At 38.8% G+C, this 22,262-nt stretch overlaps 2 protein-coding genes across 4 annotated transcripts; one reads left to right on the top strand and one right to left on the bottom strand.

Annotated features, from left to right (window-relative positions):
• The first annotated feature begins 288 nt into the window (after positions 1-288).
• Positions 289-16,786, top strand: LOC124180429 (protein twist-like). 3 transcript variants are annotated; one of them, XM_046565923.1, is made up of 3 exons: positions 289-1,223; positions 2,147-2,393; positions 16,671-16,786. In XM_046565923.1, exons 1-2 carry the CDS (start codon positions 302-304, stop codon positions 2,284-2,286), a joined length of 1,062 nt encoding a protein of 353 aa, XP_046421879.1. In that variant the 5' UTR covers positions 289-301; the 3' UTR covers positions 2,287-2,393; positions 16,671-16,786. The 3 variants fall into 3 exon arrangements, with proteins under 3 accessions (XP_046421879.1, XP_046421881.1, XP_046421880.1); XM_046565925.1 differs by lacking the exon at positions 16,671-16,786 and adding an exon at positions 11,590-12,012; XM_046565924.1 differs by lacking the exon at positions 16,671-16,786 and adding an exon at positions 6,136-8,733.
• Positions 16,787-19,298: 2,512 nt separating this feature from the next.
• Positions 19,299-22,186, bottom strand: LOC124180431 (ubiquitin-conjugating enzyme E2 J2). Its single transcript, XM_046565927.1, has 4 exons — positions 21,494-22,186; positions 21,103-21,337; positions 20,732-20,860; positions 19,299-20,635 (listed from the first exon to the last, which is right to left on the bottom strand). Exons 1-4 carry the CDS (start codon positions 21,616-21,618, stop codon positions 20,423-20,425), a joined length of 702 nt encoding a protein of 233 aa, XP_046421883.1. The 5' UTR covers positions 21,619-22,186; the 3' UTR covers positions 19,299-20,422.
• Positions 22,187-22,262: the final 76 nt, after the last annotated feature.

Consider the following 22,262-nt stretch of genomic DNA (forward strand, 5'->3'; position numbering starts at 1 on the left):
GATTCTATACCGCTTGATAATTTGCCTTGAGTGAGAAACTAGGGGGGGAGGGGGTGAGGAAGAAAAAAAAATTATCATCGACCAGGATGTTTTGAAAATATCGACGAGTACGAATTCGCGAGGGTTAAGGGAAACGAACGGCTCCGTGCCGATGTGACGCGGGCAGAGACAAGACGAAAATTAGGATATAATTTAAAAAATCACTAGGGGTGGGTTGCATGTTTTTTTTTTTTTTTGTTTTCTTCTTCTTCTCATCTCTTCTTCTTCAAACTCGAGAGGAGCGAGCCAACGCAAACTCGAAATGCAGTCCCAGCCGCAGCAGAGTCAGTTCAGGCCCCAGGTAATATACAACCACCAGCTCGGGGGTGGTTCCGGTATACCTCACAGTGCCGGAAGTAGCGCGAGCAGCTCGCCTAACAATTACAACGAGAGATTTTCACCACCGACACACCTGCTTCCGGGTTTTCATTCCAATCCCCAGCTCTATCAGCAGCACCAACCTTACATCGTTTACGAGTTCCCGGATCAACAGCAGAAAATGCAGAGCTACGAGAGGGAGGCTTTTCACGGCCAGGGCGATTACGAAAGACGGCACGACGATCAATCCCCTGGATTTTTGTCCGATCACAGCCACGCGAGCAGGGACAACGAAGCCAGCTTTTACCTTACACCATCCCCGCAGATGTACTCCTCGGGTGAGGAAATGACCTCGGCACCGACGGCGACGACCTACGTCGGTCACCAGCCCGGGTACAAACCGGATCCGACGGAGTACAAGCCCGAGCTTGCGAAGTACAAGCCCGATGCGACGGAGTTGAAGCCGGACGTCGTAGCGACGGGCTCGACGAATGTTCAGCAAGGGTTCTTCGAGAGAGGGAGAGCCCCGGTTAACGTTCCGAAGAGGAAGCGGAAGCTCAGTACCGAAAACTGCAGCGAGTCCGACGGGGACTCCCAATCCTCCGCGGGAAAGCTCAAGGCTCGGAGGAAGAGCGGCGCTACCGTTGAAGAGATACAGAATCAGAGGGTCATGGCCAACCACAGAGAGCGACAGAGGACGCAGAATCTCAACGAGGCTTTCGCATCCCTGAGACAGATCATACCCACTATGCCGAGTGACAAGCTCAGCAAGATACAGACCCTCAAGCTCGCCACGCGGTACATCGACTTTCTCTATCAAGTGCTTCACTGCAGTACCGAAAACCGAGAGGGACTCGAGGACAACGGTTAGTAGCTAACTTTGTAGGTACGCGCGTTCTTAACGGGATGGGGAGTGAAAAATTTCAACTATCGATACTCGGATCGGCCGTTGTACGTTATCGGAATTTTTGAAAATACGCGCTGATAAAGTAAATCGATTTACCGATCGGCGACACTTTCAATACCCGATCGAGACTTCGAACGATTCGACTTTGAATTTTCGACACCGTATATCGGCCGTTCCAAATATCGATCCTTGCAAAATTTCACCCGCGATTCCTTTTCTTTCTTTCCTCTCGAGACGATGCGACCTGGGAACAGAGGTAATTATTTACGTTACACAAGGCGAGACTGTTTGCGGATTGTTTGTAATATAAAATAATTAGCGCAGAGACGAGTTTTGCGCATTCTTCTTCTTTTCGTCTTCGTTTTACACAACTCTTTAACGGTGGCTGCGAGAACCCCGAGGCTTGAATTCGATTTTTAAATCACCGGGTGTGTTCGGCTGTTTTTCGCGCCTTTTCGTTTGAGTTACGAACTAACGAAACTCGCGCTGCCTGCCATCGGGGAACAAGTCTTACTCAATCATCCGCGCTCCTCCTCCTCTTCCTCCTCCTCCTTCAGGACCAGGATGAACAGTAGCTATCTCACTCGGCACCCTCAGACTCTCGACATGTTCGAACGAGCCGCAAACAGCCGACGTCTCATACTCGCGAGCTGGATGGAAAACAGGGACATAACTTAGTTGCGTGACTAATGACAACGCGGGACGTTAACCGGCCGATGACCGTTTTAATGATCGCATAAAATCGCGAGTTATACATCCACCTCGACGTTTCTTTCACTGCATTACAATCTCGAAGAATTTTCTCATTTCAATAATTTTTCGTATATTTTTACTTTCTTTCCTTCTTTTTTTTGTTATCCTCATACTTTTCCCTTCTTTCAGGAGAACGGAGTCCCGGGAAAATTGTACTCGGAGCTAGGAAGATCACCGGCTCTTTGTCGCGAAATTACACCGCGCAGGACAAATTAACAACGGCATTCAACATGTGGAGAATGGAGGGCGATTTGAACTTTAATCTGTAATAACGTCGTCATCTTTGATCCGCATATTGTCCGGAATACTCTGGAAGCTAATTATTGTGATGTCTTCGTTTCTTCCGTGCTGCTGCTACCGTTGCAGAAACGTCCCGGTAATATTTAACTTTTCGATTAAACTTTAGATTTAGTTTAGCAGGTTTTTTTTTTATTGCGTTTACTTTAAGGATCAATTCAAGTGCCACTGTTTGCAGATTTCACGGCGCGTAACTTTGGCGATTGAATTATTTACACTTTCGCGCAATTCCTAAAAAGTCCAAGATTCGCGTTAAATTCACGTACGCGCCAAAATGCAAAACAACCGTTTGTTATATGTACGCATCTATTTGCATTTGTGTATCTTGGCGTGGATGCGAAGCCATTCTTCTTCTTCTTCACCGCGTCACTGTCTCATTTCGTGATCTCGTTGAACCCTCAAGAATAGTGAAAAAGGCTGTTTTACACTAAACGGTGAAAAAAAAGTTTGGATAATTTTGATATTTTACTTCGATGCGTAAACTTCATCGCATCGAGAAGAATTTAGAACTAAAAATCAAACGCAAAGAGAGTGACGCGATTGAGGTTGAAAGACTGTTAAGATATCTGTGAACAGTTTGTTTCTAATTTTCGCTGGATCGAAAATTAGCGAAATGTAATTGTTGCGTCGGATGCGTGAGGTTGACTTAATTTCTTGGCAAGAATTGCGCCGTTTTTTTTTTTTATTTTTTTTTTTTACCTTGGACAAATTTTTCCTCGCAATTAACCGAAGGCTTGTTAAAAACGTCGACGTGTACCGGAAATAGACGTCCGTTGCTAGCGAAGATGTGCAGCAGCATAAGCAGCAGCGACACGGATATAACGATATTTCCGCTATTCTGCAACGAATAAAACTTATAATATAAAACGACACACACACACACACACAGAGTTTAAACAGTTAGGCATTAACCGTAAATAATTTATGTTTCCGGCCGGTTGTGATGATGCTGCTGGTGCTGGTCTATTAGATACTTTGCAGCCGTCGAGAAATCGTCGTAACTCCGTTGACTAACACGAGATATACATTTGAATACTGTTAGGTTGCATAAACTGCGTCATGCCGCGTATCTGCAGATTGTTAGCAAAGTTTCCGTCGCCGAAAAGACCCGTTTATCCCTCGCACCGCGTCGCCATCCTTCGATTCATAAATCCGGACTGGGATTTTCACCAACCGCAGTGAAATAAGAAACGAATTGGATTCGGCGAATCTGTGAACTCGATATTCACCGGCGTCGAAGCCGTTCTACAAAATTAAAATCCTTCCTTTCTGACAAAACTAAACGCATCAGTTTTCTATCATAGGAATTAGAAATGATTTCTTATCCCATTTAAAATTTTACAATTCAGACGATATTTTAATCTACGTATTTTCGAAAAAAAAAAAAAAAAAAAACAACAGTCTCTTATTTCCAACGTGAACAATTTAATTTTCCACACTGTATAATTATTTCGTGTTTTCGAGATTATCACTTTCTGTTACACGTGTCAGTTTGAATTATTAGTAACGAAATTGATCGTTGAGTCGTATAAATATTAGAAACTTACGACAATAGTGTCTCAACGTCGGATTTTTCATCCACAGCTTTTATACTCACGACCGTCAAACATTCCGCGTACGATTCACTCTCAAGTGATCTTGAATTATGCATGGTGAAAAAAAAATAAAAATAAAAAAAGAAGAAAATTCTCTCAAGACACCAAACTGCTTGAAAAAATGAAAAGTGTCTTATCTTTGTCGAGCATGTACTCGTAAATACGGCACATCTTATACTCTTATACCTGCCTACCGCAAGCACACGCCCCCGATTCTCGGGGGGTTAAATTTTCCTCGCGAGTTCCTACCTCTTCATTCAACTTTTCGTCACACTTGAGAAAAAGCCGCTCAGCGGCACTTAACGAGCTCAAACAAACACACGAGGTGCACGTCATTTGCACAACAAATTTATCTCCCTTATATATCCATGCATGCATATACATACCTATGTACATACATATATGATACAGCGTAAATAGACGGTATTTTTACTCCGTAAAAGCAGTGGTTCCTTTTTCCCGTAAGAACCGCGTTTTATATGGCAGTTTGAAAAACCAGGGTGCAGGAAATACTAAATACAATCGATGGAAATGTCGGAGATTAAACAGGGTCACGGTCACGCACTTGGGAATGTCGAGGGATTTTTAATTTGGTCATCGAAAAAACTAAACACATCAGTTTTCTATCGTGGGAATTAGAAATGATTTTTTTAAGTTAACTAGTTTGCTTTTTTCGTCTAGAAAATCAAATTCGCTTGAGCTAACTGTTTTCTAAATCATATTCTTCTTTAATTTCAATTGAATTTCAGCCGAATATAGAGTTAATAATCTGAACGATCTAGGTTTTAGTAACTTACCAGAAATTGGGGCAAATTTCAGTTAAAACTAGGTTTTAGTAACTTACCAGATACCGGGGAAAATGTCAGTTGAAACTAGGTTTTGGTAACTTACCAGAAACTGGGGCAAATTTCAGTTAAAACTAGGTTTTAGTAACTTACCAGATACCGGGGAAACTGTCAGTTGAAACCAGAGAGTTGAAACTAGGTTTTAGTAACTTACCAGAAACTGGGGCAAATTTCAGTTAAAACTAGGTTTTAGTAACTTACCAGATACCGAGAAAACTGTCAGTTGAAACTATGTTTTAGTAACTTACCAGATAGCGGGGAAAATGTCAGTTGAAACTAGGTTTTGGTAACTTACCAGAAACTGGGGCAAATTTCAGTTAAAACTAGGTTTTAGTAACTTACCAGATACCGGGGAAAAATATCGTATGGAAAACCTTTTTTTTCCCCAAAAAAAATTCGTGACCACCCTGTTCAAAATCGACGTCGAATTTTGGCGCCAGTAGAACGAAGACTAATACCTGTCTGTGTCTGTATTTCACATTATAGTGTAAAGTAAGGCGGAGTGTGTAAAAAGAAAAGATCAAGTATCGTATCTCGGCGCCCATCGGCCGCATCACCGAGGCAATGAGAGACACATTCCGGTTACAATATTATATTTTCCCAAGGCATGCACGGTGCTGCGGGTTTGAGCTTTTAAAAGCGTCTTTCCTGGTAAAGATGCTGCGAAGTATAAGGAGCTTGTAGCCCGGAGAATCCTCGTCGTGCATCGCTGTAGGTAGGTGGTAGGTATTCGTGTTTGGGTAATCGGAACGCGTAGCTCATCTCGTACACGAAACCAGCAGCTCATCTCCTCTCCTCTCCTCTCCTCTCCTCGCTGGCTGCCGTGGTAACCATAACCGTGTGAATATTTCAGAAGGGAGTTAGTTATTTTAAGCCAACCAAAGCAAACTTTCCCGCCCGTTAAAACTATGCACGACTATGCAGTTCTCGCTTTCGACGGGTTAATGATTTTTAACGCTAATGGATTTCCATCCCCGCGATTCGACGCAAAGTTATTATAGGTACTCGCGTGTCTGTTTTACGGAATATGCTTATACATTACGTTCGTATGCGAAATGTCGCGGGAAAATTATAGAATTTAACAATAATTGTAAGTAAAGGTAAACGCGTAACAATTTTCAAGGTGAGATTCAAGTCAATTCAATTTAATTCACACTATACATGGGAGGGGTAAAATTTTTACTTTTCGCAACCAATTTTTTCGATTATAGATTGAAGTTTTTACTGGATTCACATGTAAAATCGAATAGCACTGCAGGAGGGTAAAAGTTGAAACCATTTTTTCTCCTTCTCAACATTTTCAAATTCAACAATCACCGAATATCCAAATACATTTACAAAATTCACCCTCAATATTTTACGATGTAATTTTCCCTTGCAGTTTCATGGAATACAACAAATCGTACGATAACAAAACGGGTATTTCCCGGCTACGAAGAGCAGGGCGATAGAATTAAAAATAAAAAATTAGCAGATAAAAAAAAAAGGTTGCGAATCAATTCATCCCTTTCCATCCACCACCTCGATGTACCTAATCCGACTTGTTTTTCTCAATTTTTTTTTCTCCTCCAAATCCTCCACATAAACGGTGCACAGCGGCGATAAATCTCTTTGCATTCAATTAAAAAAGACACGTCGGTTTCGGTCGTTCTTTTACCGCAAGCATGACAGCAGCAGCAGGAGCTAACTTATTGTATCGTTATACATCGAAACGGGGATGATGGGGGGAAGACGACTTCTCGTAGCGTTGCTGCTGCAGCAACAGCAGCATCAGCATCGGCAGTATAAGCAGCTAGCGGTGATATAAAAACAAACGACAAGACTAAAGAATTTCTTTAAGTTCATGGATCTCGTCCATTCTGGATGCTCTGCATTCGGCTGCGCGAAAGTTGTTAAATACGTACCGTGCGTGATTATCTCGTCCATCGTTTTTGAACCGATAGTTACATTTTTACATTATTTTATCCCTCCTTAATTCTAATTCAAACATCGTATTATTCATACTCTTTCTCTATCGCTGCGCTTACATTTGTTATAAAATTTTCACGCGTTCGTCGGACACACCACGTATAATAAATATATAAGTGACACTGGATGCGGGGAGGTAAAAAAATTCGAAAAGACCGGGGACAGCTGTCGCGTCGTGGGGGATGATGAGGATGCTGCTTCCACGGGATCTGCATTGGTGCTTTAGACGCTCCAGGGATCGTTAGAATTTTACCTAAAACGCGCGGGAGTTGTTGACGTTGCGTGCAGTTCCACGCGATGTTTAAATATACGTGTTTTAATTTTCTTTTTAAATTTATTTATTTGTTTGTTTTCGTTTTTCTTATCTTTTTTGATCTTTTTCTTTTTCTCCCCGCCCCCCCGACACATTTCTCAGATACCGAAGGGGCGTAAAGTTACTTGCTTATACTCTCGTTGACCAATCGACGTTAATGCGAACAACGGACGATGTGTATTGCACGATTTATCGTACATGATACCACCGTGGCAGCGAAAACCCGCAAATCAAATGCCCGTTAAGTGTTGCCAGTGTTGTAACACGTCGGGCTGAATTCCTCGTGCCAAAAACGTTAAATTCAATTTATGACACCTCGAGATGACGGCGAACCTGCAAATGCATTTATATGTATAGTATCATTTACGAACAGCGTGTCTGCGTGGCGTAATTTTTATAAAACGTCGGCTTGGGTTCAAAATCGAAATCAGGTTTACGATTAGATAAATACTTATAATCTAACCGAATAGGTCTGTAAGTTTTTTTTTTGTTTTCTTTTTGTTTTTTTTTTTTTTTTTTATCATTAGCCTCAGATAATTATAAGCTATTTGATTAATACACTCGAACGTCCAAAAAGTGCCTGAAATTCTATCGCTCTGCAATTGTGAAAGTTTATGTCATAGTTTATCTACGGTTGTCTACGCGGAGTTTTTTTTTTTCATTTTTCTTTCTTTTTTTTTTTTTTTATGCCTTGGGTTCATCGAGCCACGATTTTGTCAATTCTCTATTTTGTATATTGTCTACGAATGTACAATAAATCGTTTTGTATTTATGAAAAGTGTATACTTTATCTTGTATTTGTATATATGTGTATATATATATATGACGAGTATGAATATTAACGTATTCGTAAATAGAATAATTATTACATATAAGTTTTACATATGGTAGGTAAGATTTGTATGGAGAGATTCAGAAATGGTTCTCCTAGTCCCGTAAGTTTTACGAGCCGCATATCTTCATTTAGGTTTAATTGTAAGTTAAAGTACGCGTAGAATCTAGAATAGAACGTAAGATGTATAAGTATGAAATCAGAAATTCCGAGTGCCAAGTGAAAAAATCGGCATCGTCCTAATAGTGTCGTTGCTATACTTCAGTGCCTTTTTTTTATTCAAGCCTTGGTCGTACAGTTAAAATACCAAACACTACATAGTGCATATAGTGTGGAGTAATAAATATGCGAGATTAAGCTTCTTTCTATACATTGTACAGTGAAATTTTGAAGCTAGCTTATTCGTATTTTGTCCGCATCGTTGTTACTGTTTTATCTGTATATTATGCCATGAATCATTATACTATATATATACATATAGTTTAGCCAATAGTTTTTCAGAATATTTATATATAAGTAGGTGGTTGTACGATATTTTATATTCAACAATAACGATATCGACGATAATCATTCGGTATGCCTATTTCGCAGTGGCCGGATAATGCAATAATTTATCAACACCGAACCGTGTGTGTGTGTGTGTGTGTGTGTCTGAGGAGAAAAAAAACACACGACAATAAAAAACAATGAAAAGCAGGATCCTCATTATCAAAGCTCGTGAAATAAATTATATACATCGCAGTGCCTTTAGTAATTGTTCATCATTTTTACAATCTGTGAAATATTAAGTCTAGAATATAAAGTTAGCTTTTCATTCCTCTGTTATTGCTACCATGCAGCTTTTGTTAGAACGTTATATACATGATACGTGGTATATTACGTTCATATTATTATACATATTGTACAGTATTTTTATATTTGAAAAAAAAAAACAAAAAAAAATCGTCGGTATAATAAATAAAACGGAGAATATCGAATGATTTTGACACAACCGTTTCATTTCTCATTTGCACAGTTAATTGTGCGCGAAAAATTTCCAAAGACTGGAAGAATTTGACCATATTGTATCAGGTTCCTTGTTCCATCGACGCCCCCAACTTCGCTTTCCGGAAACGATCGTCATAAATCTCGGGAAATTTCACTTCGCAGATTTTACCAAAAGAACACGCAAATCGCAACTCGAGCAGAATCTACGAATCTTCGAAAATGTCGAAGGAGACTCTGCAGCTTCTGTCTGTCACATTGGCTCAATAAAACTGACCGACTAAACTCGACGCACGCCTTCCTTGCTCTCTCGGCTAATGGATCGCCTCGGGTTAGTGCAAATATTATCGCAACCAGACTTTACAAGCTCCGCCTCGCTCGAGTTCACGAATCGTTTCATCCGATAGAGCTTGCGCGTCATTTCATTCGTTATCGGCGAATCAGACGAGCCGGAATCTTGTCGCCAAGAATTCAGTCGCTAAAGTTCCAACTTCCGATACCGCGACGCGTGCGAAAGTGAAAAAAAATTTGTATCTGTACCAGATTTACGGTTACATCATTTTTTTCGCTCGCGTTCAAGGAAGGGAATATTTTAAAAATTTTTTATTCGTTTTTTTTCCATTTTGCGACTCGATTTTGGCTCAGTTTGGCGTTTCTTTCACGGTTGATCGACGTTTTTTCGGATGCATCAAAGGAACTGTACACTGCAAGATGAAACGGAACGGCGGGAGAGAGAGGATTAAATTTTCTTAAATTTCAAGCGTGTGTTTGAGAGGCAACGGTAAGTGGGAATCGTCGATATTTGATACTTAAATTATACCTGATTTTTCATTTCTTTGATGAACAATTTGCGTTCGTGTAGTTTTTAATTTCCCGTTTTTTGTTTGAAGAGAAAATTATTTGAATAACAGAATTCCAAAAAGACCAATGAAAATTATGATATCTTGAGAATGGATGAATGGATTTCAATGAAAATTGGTACCGTGAGGTTTTTTAGGTGGCTAATCACGAATCTGAGGTCAGATTTGAAAAATTTAAATTTCGCATATTCAATAAGCTGAAGAAAAAAAACTAAAAACATTTGGATTTGTATGAAAATTGGTATTCTTCGATTTATCGCGTGGCTGATCACGAATCTGAAGTCAGATTCCGAAACCCAAAATAGGGATCCAATACGGTGTAAAAAAATCTAAAAATATTCGAATTATCGTAGAAATTGGTGGGTGAAGGTTTTATGAATCACTAATAACGAATCTAAGGTCAGACATCCATTTGCAATGGTGGATGCCATTACAGTGGTTCAAAATAAAAAAAATCGTCACACTGAGAAAAATTTAATTTGTTACAGTAACTAGAAAAATTCAGTAAAACAGGTATCGTTAAAAAATTGTTTAAACATTGTTGGAATTACGAAAAACGAGGTACGCCTAACCATTTTGCGCTATGGTCGATCCTTTTATGGTAATTGCAACGCAAAATCAGTTTCTGAGGTTTACTCTACTTTTCTAGTTAAATAAGACTTTAACGTCAATTTATCGTTGCACGAGCGTTAAATTTTCGCAACAGTTGCAAGAAAATCTAGCAACAGCGATCGTAATGAGAAAGAATAGCAACGGATACTAGACTTTCCGGTAACAGCTAGAAAACTAATTTTCATTTTGTACCTAGAACTGTATTTTTTTATTGTGGTAAGAAATGAAAATAGTTAAGGACCGAGCGGATTTTGAAAAGCGAAGAGTGCAACAGAGCTTCATTCCAATCGGCTTACATAGTCGCGAGCCATCGCCAGCTGCCTAAGTGTGAAAGGTGGTTGCCACTAAACGATCGTTTCTAAAACTACCTCGTATACGTGTATAGTAAACCGGCGCCTAAGTAAAATCGGAGTTGGCAGTAACTCCCTGTCCCGCAAATCAGCCGTACTTTTCTCTTCCGGAAGTAAATAACTCATATTCCTTCACTGTAACGATCCCCGTCTGTTCAACGTTTCTGGCATCGTGACAGAATCACTTCGTTCAACGCTTTGTCCTGCTAATGCGTACGTATAAGTAGCACAGTGTCGGATATCGGTAATGAAAAGGCAGACAATTGACACGGTCTATTAACGGAAGAAATACGTCGGAAAAAAAGACACGTGTAAATCAAATCGTCCCCTTCAATTTCAAATAATCAATCATCCATGGATTCTTTCCACGAAATGCGTGCTGCGCAAATCGTATGCCATGGTCATTCGCTTCAGCTCGACTTCGTGAATTTTTTTATGGCTAAACCACTAAAATTTGGTCAGAAATTTGTCGTTGTTCACTGAAAGAAATTTTTAGTTTCGGTTACCGCCTGACTATTTTCATTTTTTACCACAATCGAAAAATATAGTTCCAGGTAGGAAATGAAAATTAGTTTTCTAGCTGCTACCGGAAAGTCTGGTACCCGTTACTATTCTTTCTCATTACGATCACTGTTGCTATATTTTCTTGCGACTGTTGCGAAAATTTAACGCTCGTGCAACGATAAATTGACGTTAAAGCCTCGTTTAACTAAAAAAGTAGAGTAAACCTCAGAAACTGATTCTGCGCTGCAATAACCAAAAAAGGATCGACGATATCGCAAAATGGTTAGGCGTGACTCGTTTTTCGTAATTCCAACAATATTCAAACAGTTTTTTTCAACGATACCTGTTTTACTCAATTTTTCCAACTACTGCAACAAATGAAACTTTTCTCAGTGTTGCTAATATCGAACAGATTTTCCGACCATCTTTCAGCTCCTATATCCAGAAAGTGATGAAAAAAAAACCATCTTCGGACATTCAGCCTCGTGGAAGTTGAGTGCGACGAGGGAGAAGTCGAGACTTGTATACGTTGTATAACCCACAGCTTTGCGAGGGGATCCCGTCTCGGTTTTAATTCGTATAAACGAAAGAATCCTTGAGCCGTCTGTCACCCGGGTCCGTTTGCGCGGGGCGCGCCGCGATCCGTCTATGTTTAGATTAGCCGGTTTCTCAGATTCCCGTAACTGCCACCGACAAGACGAACGGACCGATCTCCAAGATGGGGAGTACGTTTCAACTCGGTTTTACGATCGCGGCTTGCCTACGGACCGACAACCGTTCTTATACTTTTCAACGATTTAACTCCTGCAGTCCGCTCAGCAACTAGTTCTGTAAAACTTTGGCCCACCCGAGGTTTTCCACCCGCGTTTCTCATACCGCACGACGACCCCGTTCGCCCTTTCTGGTATTTGGAAATATCACAGGATTTTAGGGTGAATCGGTGAGTCAGGGACGAGGTTTTCTCCCTCCTCGCCAAAGGAGGTTAGAATTTTGTAAATTTTTTATTTTTTTTTTATTTTTTTTGTTTCTTGTACATGATTGCATCGCGCCTATTAAACATCGGAGATTTACGCCGAGGGGAGAATGTTTGACATTTGTTTAATTTATTAGTAAAATAAAGCTAAGCGATTAAAAGTATGGTCATAAATTAAAGTCACGAGATCTAAGAATCGCTGTTTTGAATCCGCGCCATCATTATCGTGACGTCATTGTTCGGTATTAATAGTTAGGTTAGGTTAGGAATCCTGCCGAACAGTGACGTCATGATAATTATGACGCGCAAATTAGACAGTCTCAAACACATCTTGACTTTCAAATCTGTGGTAAATTTTACGAACTTCGCGACAAATTCGTTAGATTTTTGTTAATTTTCTCTTATTAACCCAGCTATCGAATGATAGGATAAGAAAGAAGTGAATTTCGAGACAAATAACACTGGTCAACGAAATTTTTGAACAAGTAAAGTGCTTACTAATTTTGAAATACCTGTCTACCCTCAATATAAAACCATATATTCATTTTGATACGAACAGGTTTAGTTTTTTAGTTACAGCTACTACCAGTCTAATTGAATTTTTATCGATCTGGCTTACTTTTTTTGATTCAGGCTGTTCTGTTATTTATTGTAAGTAATTGACTGGTATGCATAGTGAATAACAAAATAGCCTGAATCAAAAAAGGTTGGTCAAAACGTTAAACATTGAATTTTATTGGTAGTAGCTGTAACAAAAAAACTAAACCTAAACTTTTGATCGAATCAAAATAAATACGGTTTTATAATGAGGTCAGATAGGTGTTTCAAAATTAGTAAGCACCTTCCTTGTCACGAAATTATTTTTGACCATTGTACTGCAACACTATATATATAACCTCATTTTTGTTTAAAATAACTGTACAAATGTAAAAAACAAAAACTAAAAAAAATGGTGTGACAATAAAAGTATTCGTATCTAAAATATTTTAATATCAATTCCATTATACTAAAACATGTTCCTAATAAAATCAGTTAAAACTTTTTGCGTTTCACAAAAAAAAAAAAAAAAAAGTGAATTTGTCAAAAATGAAACGCAACGTGTTGCGCATGATCGCGATTTCGGCGATCCAAGGGTGTTTGAGGGACGTATTCCAAATACGAGATCGTAAAATCGCGCTGCAGTTATTTCGCGACGATGACAAAACGCATGCGTGTTGGATCGCGGTGCGTACATTATACCGATTATACATGCGATGTGTCGGAGCTGGAGCTGTGGGATGCAGCCGGTTTTACTGCAGAACAAAAATGAGACGAACGAGGCAATAAACAAGTGTCGACTACAGTGATGCCGCAGAGAAGGATTACAGACGCGGAGGCATCGCGGTGTTGAAAATTTATGTATAGAACTTCCTACGCTGTATTGAAAGTTTTATTCGGATACGGAACAGCGAATTCACCATACACTGAGAAAAATTTCATTTGTTACAGTAACCAGAAAAATTCGGTAAAACAGGTATCGTTAAAAAAATTGTTTGAATATTGTTGGAATTATGAAAAATGAAGCTTTACGTAACGATTTTGCGCTATCGTCGATCTTTTTTTTGGTAACTGGAACGCAAAATCAGTTTCTGAGGTTTACTCTACTTTTTTTAGTTAAACAAGGCTTTAACGTCAATTTATTGTTGCACAAGCGTTAAGTTTTCGGAACAGTTAGATGAAAATATAGTAACAGTGATGATAATGGGAAAGAATAGTAACGGATACTAGACTTTCCGGTAACAGCTAGAAAACTAATTTTCATTTTCTACCTGGAACTATATTTTTCGATTGTGGTAAAAAATGAAAATAGTTAAGGACTGAGCGGTAACCTGGACTAAAAATTTCTCTCAGTGTACATTTAATGTTCATTCAATTAGCAAATACATTAAATTTACTACGCAATTGGGTAAATTCGAATTACTTCACCGTGTTTTTCCTTTATAAATTTTAGTAAAATCGAAAATTTTCCATTCATATTTGCAATCTGATTTCATAAGTAGACAACTCTTTTGTACGCTAAGTCTATAGTAAAATCACAATCATTTTTAACAGTGCGCTTATCTCGGAAAGATTTTTCACCGCATCTTCGACGATAAATTCTTGCGCACTGCACCTACCGGTTCTTTCGTTACAATCTTAAGTCCGTCACGAGTAAATCATCGCCCGATTATCCGGACCTCAATCCTTGCCATAATTGTCCTGAATTTTAAAGGGTCTCTTTTCCCAAGAGCGTATCGACGCCTGTTACGAAAAGCTTAGCATGTTTAAAATTTCTGACGAAAACTAAAACGTTTCACGTAATTTGCAAAGTAACTTTAATAATCATATTTAAGTTATAGTAAGGTTATCGTAACGATTCAGTTAAGTAAACCGTAATGGAACAATACAGTAAAAAAATCATTGTAAGCGTAAGAAAATAGTAATTTTTTCCCAATGTTTCGTTACGATAACGTTAGTAACTTCAACCTCGTCTTTTGTACGCCATTTGTACATTTCACAGTACACGGTCAAAGAACGATAAAACGTCGCGATAATAGAAATATAGAAGACCCGAAACATGCCAGTTTTCGCGGTGTAAATCTCAACGTGTTAGTTTTCGTAAGAAATCTGAGTCGTGATACTTTTCTTAAGAGGCGTCGATATGCGATTATAATTACGCGTCGGGGGTCGCGGTGTTTTGACTGTTCGACGTTGGCCCGACAAATTTAACCCGTCATATTTAGACCCGATTCGATGATATTTATCCCCCGGGAATATAGCGGCCGTTACGTCCCGTAAACCACGCTGAGTTACGCGGTGGAAGAACAGGGCCTTCCATCCAAGCCAAGAAGGCTCACCTAAACCCAACCTAAGGCATACATATTCCTGAGCTCTATCCGTTGCTGTACAGACTCGCGTTGCACATGAGGTTCCACTTATACCAGGAAGATGGAAATAGATACGGCGACTGAAATTTTCTTTTTTCTTCATCCTTTCTTTTTGTTACAACGCCTATCGGTTTATATGCGAGGAAACAAATTTCAACCTCGGTTTTGAGGTACAAGGTACGGTGGCCTTGTGTACGTAAGGATGTGTAACAGCTACAGTCGCTTATAGACCGTCGACCACTTTCTAAACATCGTTCACAGCTCAACCGGTGCCACACAGTTTGAAGGAACTTGACTTTTCACACGGACTATTTCGGTTTACAATTATGACGACGTCAGGTTTACAGAGCGTATGAACTGGAATTACAGCATAAGTTCTAATCTGGGGGTAAAAGCGTGGGTAAACGAAATTTTCACCCACTTACCTTGTTACGTTTTTCTGTATGCTCGTTCGTCGCAGATTTCTCTCGCTACGATAGCTCATGATTCATTGTCATTTTGACATAGACCGAGAAAGACGTGAAGAGCCGAAAAGAATTTCGGAAGGTCCCTCCGACGGGACTGCGGGAGGAAATGAAGGATGCGATTTATTGAGGAAAGAGTCCTGGCCGATGTTGGTAGATCCCAAGGCGGAGAAGAAGGACTCGGAAGGGCTTTCGGGGTCGGTGAAGGGAGCTCGTTAAGTCGCGTAATGAGGTCCTCCCCTCGCTTAATTATCTTGAGCATTGGCTGGCAAGGACGAAGGCGGCACGAAACGTTCCTCGTGGCAACGAGAGACTTACGAAACATCGAAAAGCTTCTGTGCGATCTCTGTGTGCCTTCGTGCATGTGCACCTAGATCACATCACGGTGTAAAGTCGACTATGAGACGGTCTTCGAAGCGGAAGGCCCAGACCAGGAAACAAGATGTAAAACGATTCCTCGAACTATTCGGACGACTGATGACTTTTTAAATTGGTTTCCCGAACTCCCGCCGGATCATATCCGGGACGGCGAAAATCTCGTCAAAGTCACCGCTTTTTAATCACGTATTTTACCCTCGCTTCCAGGGAATTTAAATTACTGACTCTTTCGGCGCAATACTGAAACTGAGAATTACGAGATTCTGAAGATTCGGAGGTAGTTAAATTGTTTAAAAGTATATGTCTCGTTCCAATCGAAATTTGAAACATTTAACAGATCGATTCATTTTTGTGTGGTATGGATGGAAATTATTATCAACCCTCGAGTTCGAAGATAACGATGTGTTTATTTATTTGTTTATTTATTGAATGAAAAAAGGAGTAATCACCCAATACAAGTTAATAAATCAATTTTGGTACAGTTGTATATCTAAAAAATATGAAAAAATCTAAGTTCATGGATTTTTCAATTTTACTTTTTATAAATCTGCTAGTAACCTTTTTATAAACACGTTTTTACTTAAATGAAATAAATCAGTTAAATCTGTGTTTATGCTGGCAAAAATCATTGCTCCTTGCAGTGAGGATACCCTCATAATACACTAGAATAAAATTAACGAAAAATTATTAATGTGCGTGTCAGCCTTTGACGGAACATCCAGCGTGGTGTGTTTGAGATACTTTTAAGGACACGTGCATCTTATTTGCGCAGGATCCGAGCCGAGACGGGACCAGAACGGGATGGGATCTCCTGCATCTCCCCGATGTCCTGGCGCCTTACGGATGATGAATATCGGGGGCGTGTTGGGTTAGGCTGTAGAGGAAGGTGGCGAGATTCCACCCCTAAGACTCACTTCCTTGTTATTTCTCGAAAGAATAAATTGCTGTTTTCTTCTTCTGCCGAAACCGCACATTGATCATTAATACGGAATGATCGTTATTAAATTGCTGGATATTTCGCACGGCTTGACGTGGATCGTAAAGTAGCTGTGATGACAAATTTCGCAATTAAACGGACATGGAAAGAATACATTTTATTTCTTATAAACCATGCGCAAGTCTCTCGCGATTCACTTCCTTGTTATTTCAAGGTACTCGTAATTACAGTTGACTAAAAATCTGGAGGATGTTTAGTTAGATTTCGTCGGTTTAAGAATCAGCTGCGTACAGGGAAATCGGGCCTGCTGAGTCGCCTGGAGTACGTAAATCATCTCGGCGTTTGCTCTGGTTAGTTGAAAATTTTCGCATTAAAAAACTTTGGTGTCGGTCAATTTCAAGGAAAATTACCAGATACAATGTTCAGCATTTCAAATTTACGATATTCCTGAGCTATAAGATAATTTTCAACCTATAGTTGTAAAAATAATTTGAGGATGAATTCACCCGTTGTATGCCGCCTTCGCGTTTTCAAGGACAATTCAGCTGCTCGGTTTAGGTGAGCAAGCGGTTTTTTTTTTTCGCTACGTATATACACGTATACATCATCGACTTTAAACTCGTCGTGTTTACTCGACGCATCCTTCCTCCCGGGCGGTTTTAGACAATGCGGCATTCAAAGGAAATCTAACATTTACAACGGTTGGTAAACCTCTCGCTCGCTTGTGTAAGAGAAATAATCGCGAGTCACTATTTATGTTTGCAAAATTTTCGACTCGGATGCTGATGGCACGATAGAATATCAGAGTTATATCACAGTTCGATATTTTTAAACTTTCAGATTTTTCACACGACCAATTATCTCGAACGAGATTCTACCACAGCGTTTTCAAACTCCGTGCGAATTGACTGGCAAACGTACATTCCGTGAGTGGGAAAAAGAGAAGAAAATGAATCTGGGAAACTTCGTAAGTACCGTCGGATTTGGGCGGATTCCCGCCAAACTGACTGCGGCTAAATTAGTTCCCACCGTCACCACCGGCGGCACCACCGTCTGGCACAAACCGACAATGAGATTGGCCGTGATCTACGGGTTGCGTACAAAACGGCGTATACTTGAGCGCAATGGAAGGAGAGAGAGGTTTGAATACGAACGAATTTCTTTTTTAAGCAAATAATGTATATTACAGTGTGTGTTACGGGAGTAACATACATCGTATTTACATCATGTATATAATATAAGGTAATTAAAATATTTCCCATTTACAAATAAATTCTAAATGTACGTACAATATTTAACAACGATACTCCAACGCGCAGTCATTGAGTTCCATACCGAAATACTACGCCGTTACGTTTGGAGTACGCTAATTATGGGAAGAGTCGGAAATTATCATTTCGTTAGCACATTTGTCAAATATACAAAGTGTACCTGTGCACTTATCGCGGGATTGCCAAGGTAAAACTGTGGCGTACGTCGGTAACGGGCGCGAATTTCGAATCTAATTCAATTTGGTTTTTCTTCGAAGCGTTGTGTTACAACTTATAGATATCGATATAGTTACATGGGGAATTATTAAACAAGGGTTGAAAAATGAGTTGATTCTGAAAATATTATACCGAGAAGCAGATTTCTTGTGCTTAGCAATCCCTCAGATAAAGAGATTAAGAATACCAATAGAAGTGACGTTATCTCCGTGTTGTTTATTTTTCTACTTTACATTCGATTTCAAAATAGGGAAGTACGTGTCGTTTTCCTTACATCGTCGCGTACTTTTAATAGCAATCCATATTTTAAATTCGAATTACTTTGATGAACCACCAAGTATTTCATATTTACATTAAAACGTTCAACGCTTTTTCATTTAATCCAAATTGAATTCAACGTCTGACAGATATACCAAAATGTTTTATAAGAAACACGAGAAAAGAAATGGGGAAAAATATCGACACATCGATGCGTTATAATAATTTTAACATTTGCTACGGATGAAACGTAGTTTTCAATCTAATTCAACAAATACTGTATCAACAGCATTTTACACATTCAATATTGATCCTATGAATCAAATATAATATTTTTAGGTACTAGTTATCATACTCATCGCGATAAGCCTACCGTTTTGTAACATAATATCAATGCGTCGATATTTTAGCTGAACCTATACACCGTAAGCGATAACTGTGATGCGGGAATTATTTTCCATTAACCACAGTCACACTGAAATTTACATGCATCTATTGTTTGTAGGAATCATTACACATGAATTTTTTTCGGCACGATCGCAGAAGTGTTAGCGTTAATTTGAATATAAATTATTTAAAAAGAAATTCCGACAAGAATCATAAAATCATCTCGTGTTCTATGTGCGACCGTTAAACCCAATTATTTTTACTTATATTCAACTCGATAATGTAGTTTAATATGTAATATCAAGATTGTGCATTGCGGATACTTGATATAAAAGTGCGAGCCAAATTTGTGCCTCAACTTTTTGATACGAATATCACACTTTAATTTGCAAAACTAAAAATATACCTTGTAAATTGACGATCATCCGACGTATCAATGAAAACATGTTATTCGCGATTCTTGAACGTGCCTAAAAAATTCATACAGCGTTTACTTATGTTTACCTATTTATTATTAATCATATTCCGCTTTCGAGTTGTTTAAAAAAAAGTCTTTGATCCAATTTTATTTTTTTTTTTCATTTATGAATATTAACGTCAAGTTAATTTCAATCACACGATCTAATTGAATTCATACTGAGTTTGTATTTGGTAGGGATGAGATACGAAGCAGAAGCGTGTTTGTTTTCTAATAAAGATGTTAATGCAAATAAAACGTATGTTTGAAATATTAGTGAAAGCTGCATTTTCTGTAACTCTATTACAAAAACTACCTGTATCGATCGGCGACATATAATACATATCGACATGAAGAAGATAATTGAATCAACTGGCTAATTGGTCGAGCATCATACATACTTAATTCCATACTTTGTTGTGTAATTGTTTCTGCATAGCTGAATACATGCAAAAATTTTCGACCATCCTTTTTCATGAATGAAAAACATGAAATAAATTGAAAAATTTGCATGATTTCGCGAGTAATATTGTGTTTAATTAAAATGAATAACAAGGTAGAAGGTATTCTATAAATATATCTTCTTCATATTACTAATATTTTGTGATTTAGAATTTGCATATTCAACGATAATTATAATGCGAATACTAGATAACACATGAAAATTGAAGCAAATAATTGCTAAAAAGAAATATTATAGATGAATAATGGAAATGCATATGTTTGAGTTGGATAATGCGAGTAATTCACTCAAGGATGTGATTACGGACCTGGTTACATTAGACTGAATAGTCATTCTCGGTATCAAAACAACATCATTGTTTCCTATCAAATCCGTGTCCAGGACAAAAGAACTATTACCTACGTCTGCTCGACCAGTCGCTAGATATCAGATCTTTCGAAGCTCCTAGTGTGTTTTTATAACAGAAACACGAACCCCATTCTTAGGTTTTCAGTAGAACAGAACATAATATCTCTATGATATAACTAGAATTAATTTACTCGGTAGCAATGCTTCTCAAAACATACTTCACAGTATAGGCAAACGCGGCGAAACCTACGATAACAATGAGGTTAGTGAGGGCACTATGAAGCGGACTCTGTTCTCTCTGAAACTGATCTCTAATTAACGAAGATACTTCAGATGCTGTCGACTGATGTCTCGCTTGCTTTTCCAGTTCCTTGCGGTGCTCCAACTCTGCTTTTATAGCCTATCGAGTGAAATCATTGCATCTATGTATCTAGTTTGCTGCATAATGAGTAAATGAATCATAAAAATTCATTAAACAAAGAGGTTATCGACTTACCGATACCGTGTCTGGGAATAATTCACAAAATGTACTATCCTTGAGGTTGTACTCAAGGCTCTGCGATGCCAACAGCCTTTTTTCATAGTCTGGTGTCTCTATGCTGCCCAGTGTCGGGCTCTTTTCAATCTGTGCGAAAACAATATCCATATTTCAACAGTTTTCCAATATCTCAAAACTTTTAATACATTGTAAATATTTGAAATTTTGACTGAAATCAGCAACATGTCAACAATAAGTAGAATATGAATTTTTCCATTTCTTTTAAGTATTGCAACAGTTTTTGAAACAATATTGGCGAAAACCTTAAAAAAATATGCAATTTCAATGTGCTAGCACATGGGAAATGTACTTTACTGAAGCCTTCTTACCATGAAGCTAAGGAGACCGGTAAGAATGGTGGAAACACTCCATGCCGGGTTCCAAGTGTCTGGATGAAAATCGGATATGGATAGACAAAGCCGTGTGTTTACTTTGAATCTGCCGTTTGGCGTGGTCATGTATATGCTAGGTGGTTTGAAAGGAAACTCCCGTGGAAACACGAGCTTTCCGTGATAAAATCCACCCTCGTAAGGTGTACTTTCCGGACCGTTGACAACATAATGCCTGTAAGTATAAAAATAAATAAACAAATCAATTGTCTCGTCGTAGGCTCGCAGCCTGATTCAATGCTATACGTCGACTGACATCAATATTGTGCAAATGGATGAATTGTCAATCTTTTACGCACGCGAAGGATCAAAATAATGTTATCTTTATTACCATTCTAATATATTCGAAGGTACGGGTTCAGCTACGACGTACGGCACCGGGTCCTTTTTCAGTCTCAAATAGTCTTGCTTTAATCTAGCAGTGGCAGTGTTTGGCTTTCTATTCATTATTACCATATATATATAAACTAGGCTGGGTTGATCGGTACTATTGGTAATGGAAACTTCACTGTTTTCACACTTGTATTCACGAATGAGTATTAATTATTTCTCACATCAGGCTCAACTGTTTTTCGTGAGACACATTACCGCGATACAATTATTTACATGTATACGTATAACGTGATAACCTATTTTCGTAGAGGAGTCAGACGTCAGTTTTGACGACGAAAAAAAAAAAATAATAAAAAAAAAAACCACGTCAACGTTGTAAAGGTTAACTGGAATTTGAGCGTTGGGAAAATACGACTTCACGGTACACTCGCAGAGTTTTGATAATACCTGGCTAAATACGGGGCGAATATTATTGCGATTGTTAGAAATCAGGAGTCACAACGAATGAAAAAATATCCTTCGACTTTGACAACCAACAATTTTCACGGCACACAAACATATGATGGAAGACCCGTATACCGGAAGTGAAACAATCCAGCATCCTGCGTAGTTGACTTGTGCGCTTTACGCATGACCATTATATTCCAAGTATCGCTCATTGTCAGGCGCACTTTCGTCATTCGAATCGTAAATACAGATCAATTCAGACTGAGAGAAGTTGGTTTACTGGAATTATTTTTCTTTATGCGTGTCCTTGCACTTCGCCA

Source organism: Neodiprion fabricii, chromosome 4 (assembly GCF_021155785.1).
Source record: "Neodiprion fabricii isolate iyNeoFabr1 chromosome 4, iyNeoFabr1.1, whole genome shotgun sequence".
NCBI classification, from domain to species: domain Eukaryota; kingdom Metazoa; phylum Arthropoda; class Insecta; order Hymenoptera; family Diprionidae; genus Neodiprion; species Neodiprion fabricii.

Excerpts from the sequence above, each read along its gene's own strand:
- LOC124180429 (XM_046565923.1), top strand. The coding sequence starts at position 302 with ATGCAGTCCCAGCCGCAGCAGAGTCAGTTCAGGCCCCAGGTAATATAC. Across the intron at positions 1,224-2,146 it reads AGAGGGACTCGAGGACAACG|GAGAACGGAGTCCCGGGAAA; the intron begins GTTAGTAGCTAA and ends CCCTTCTTTCAG.
- LOC124180431 (XM_046565927.1), bottom strand. The coding sequence starts at position 21,618 with ATGGTAATAATGAATAGAAAGCCAAACACTGCCACTGCTAGATTAAAG. Across the intron at positions 21,338-21,493 it reads CCTTCGAATATATTAGAATG|GCATTATGTTGTCAACGGTC; the intron begins GTAATAAAGATA and ends TTATACTTACAG. Across the intron at positions 20,861-21,102 it reads CCGGTCTCCTTAGCTTCATG|ATTGAAAAGAGCCCGACACT; the intron begins GTAAGAAGGCTT and ends GTTTTCGCACAG.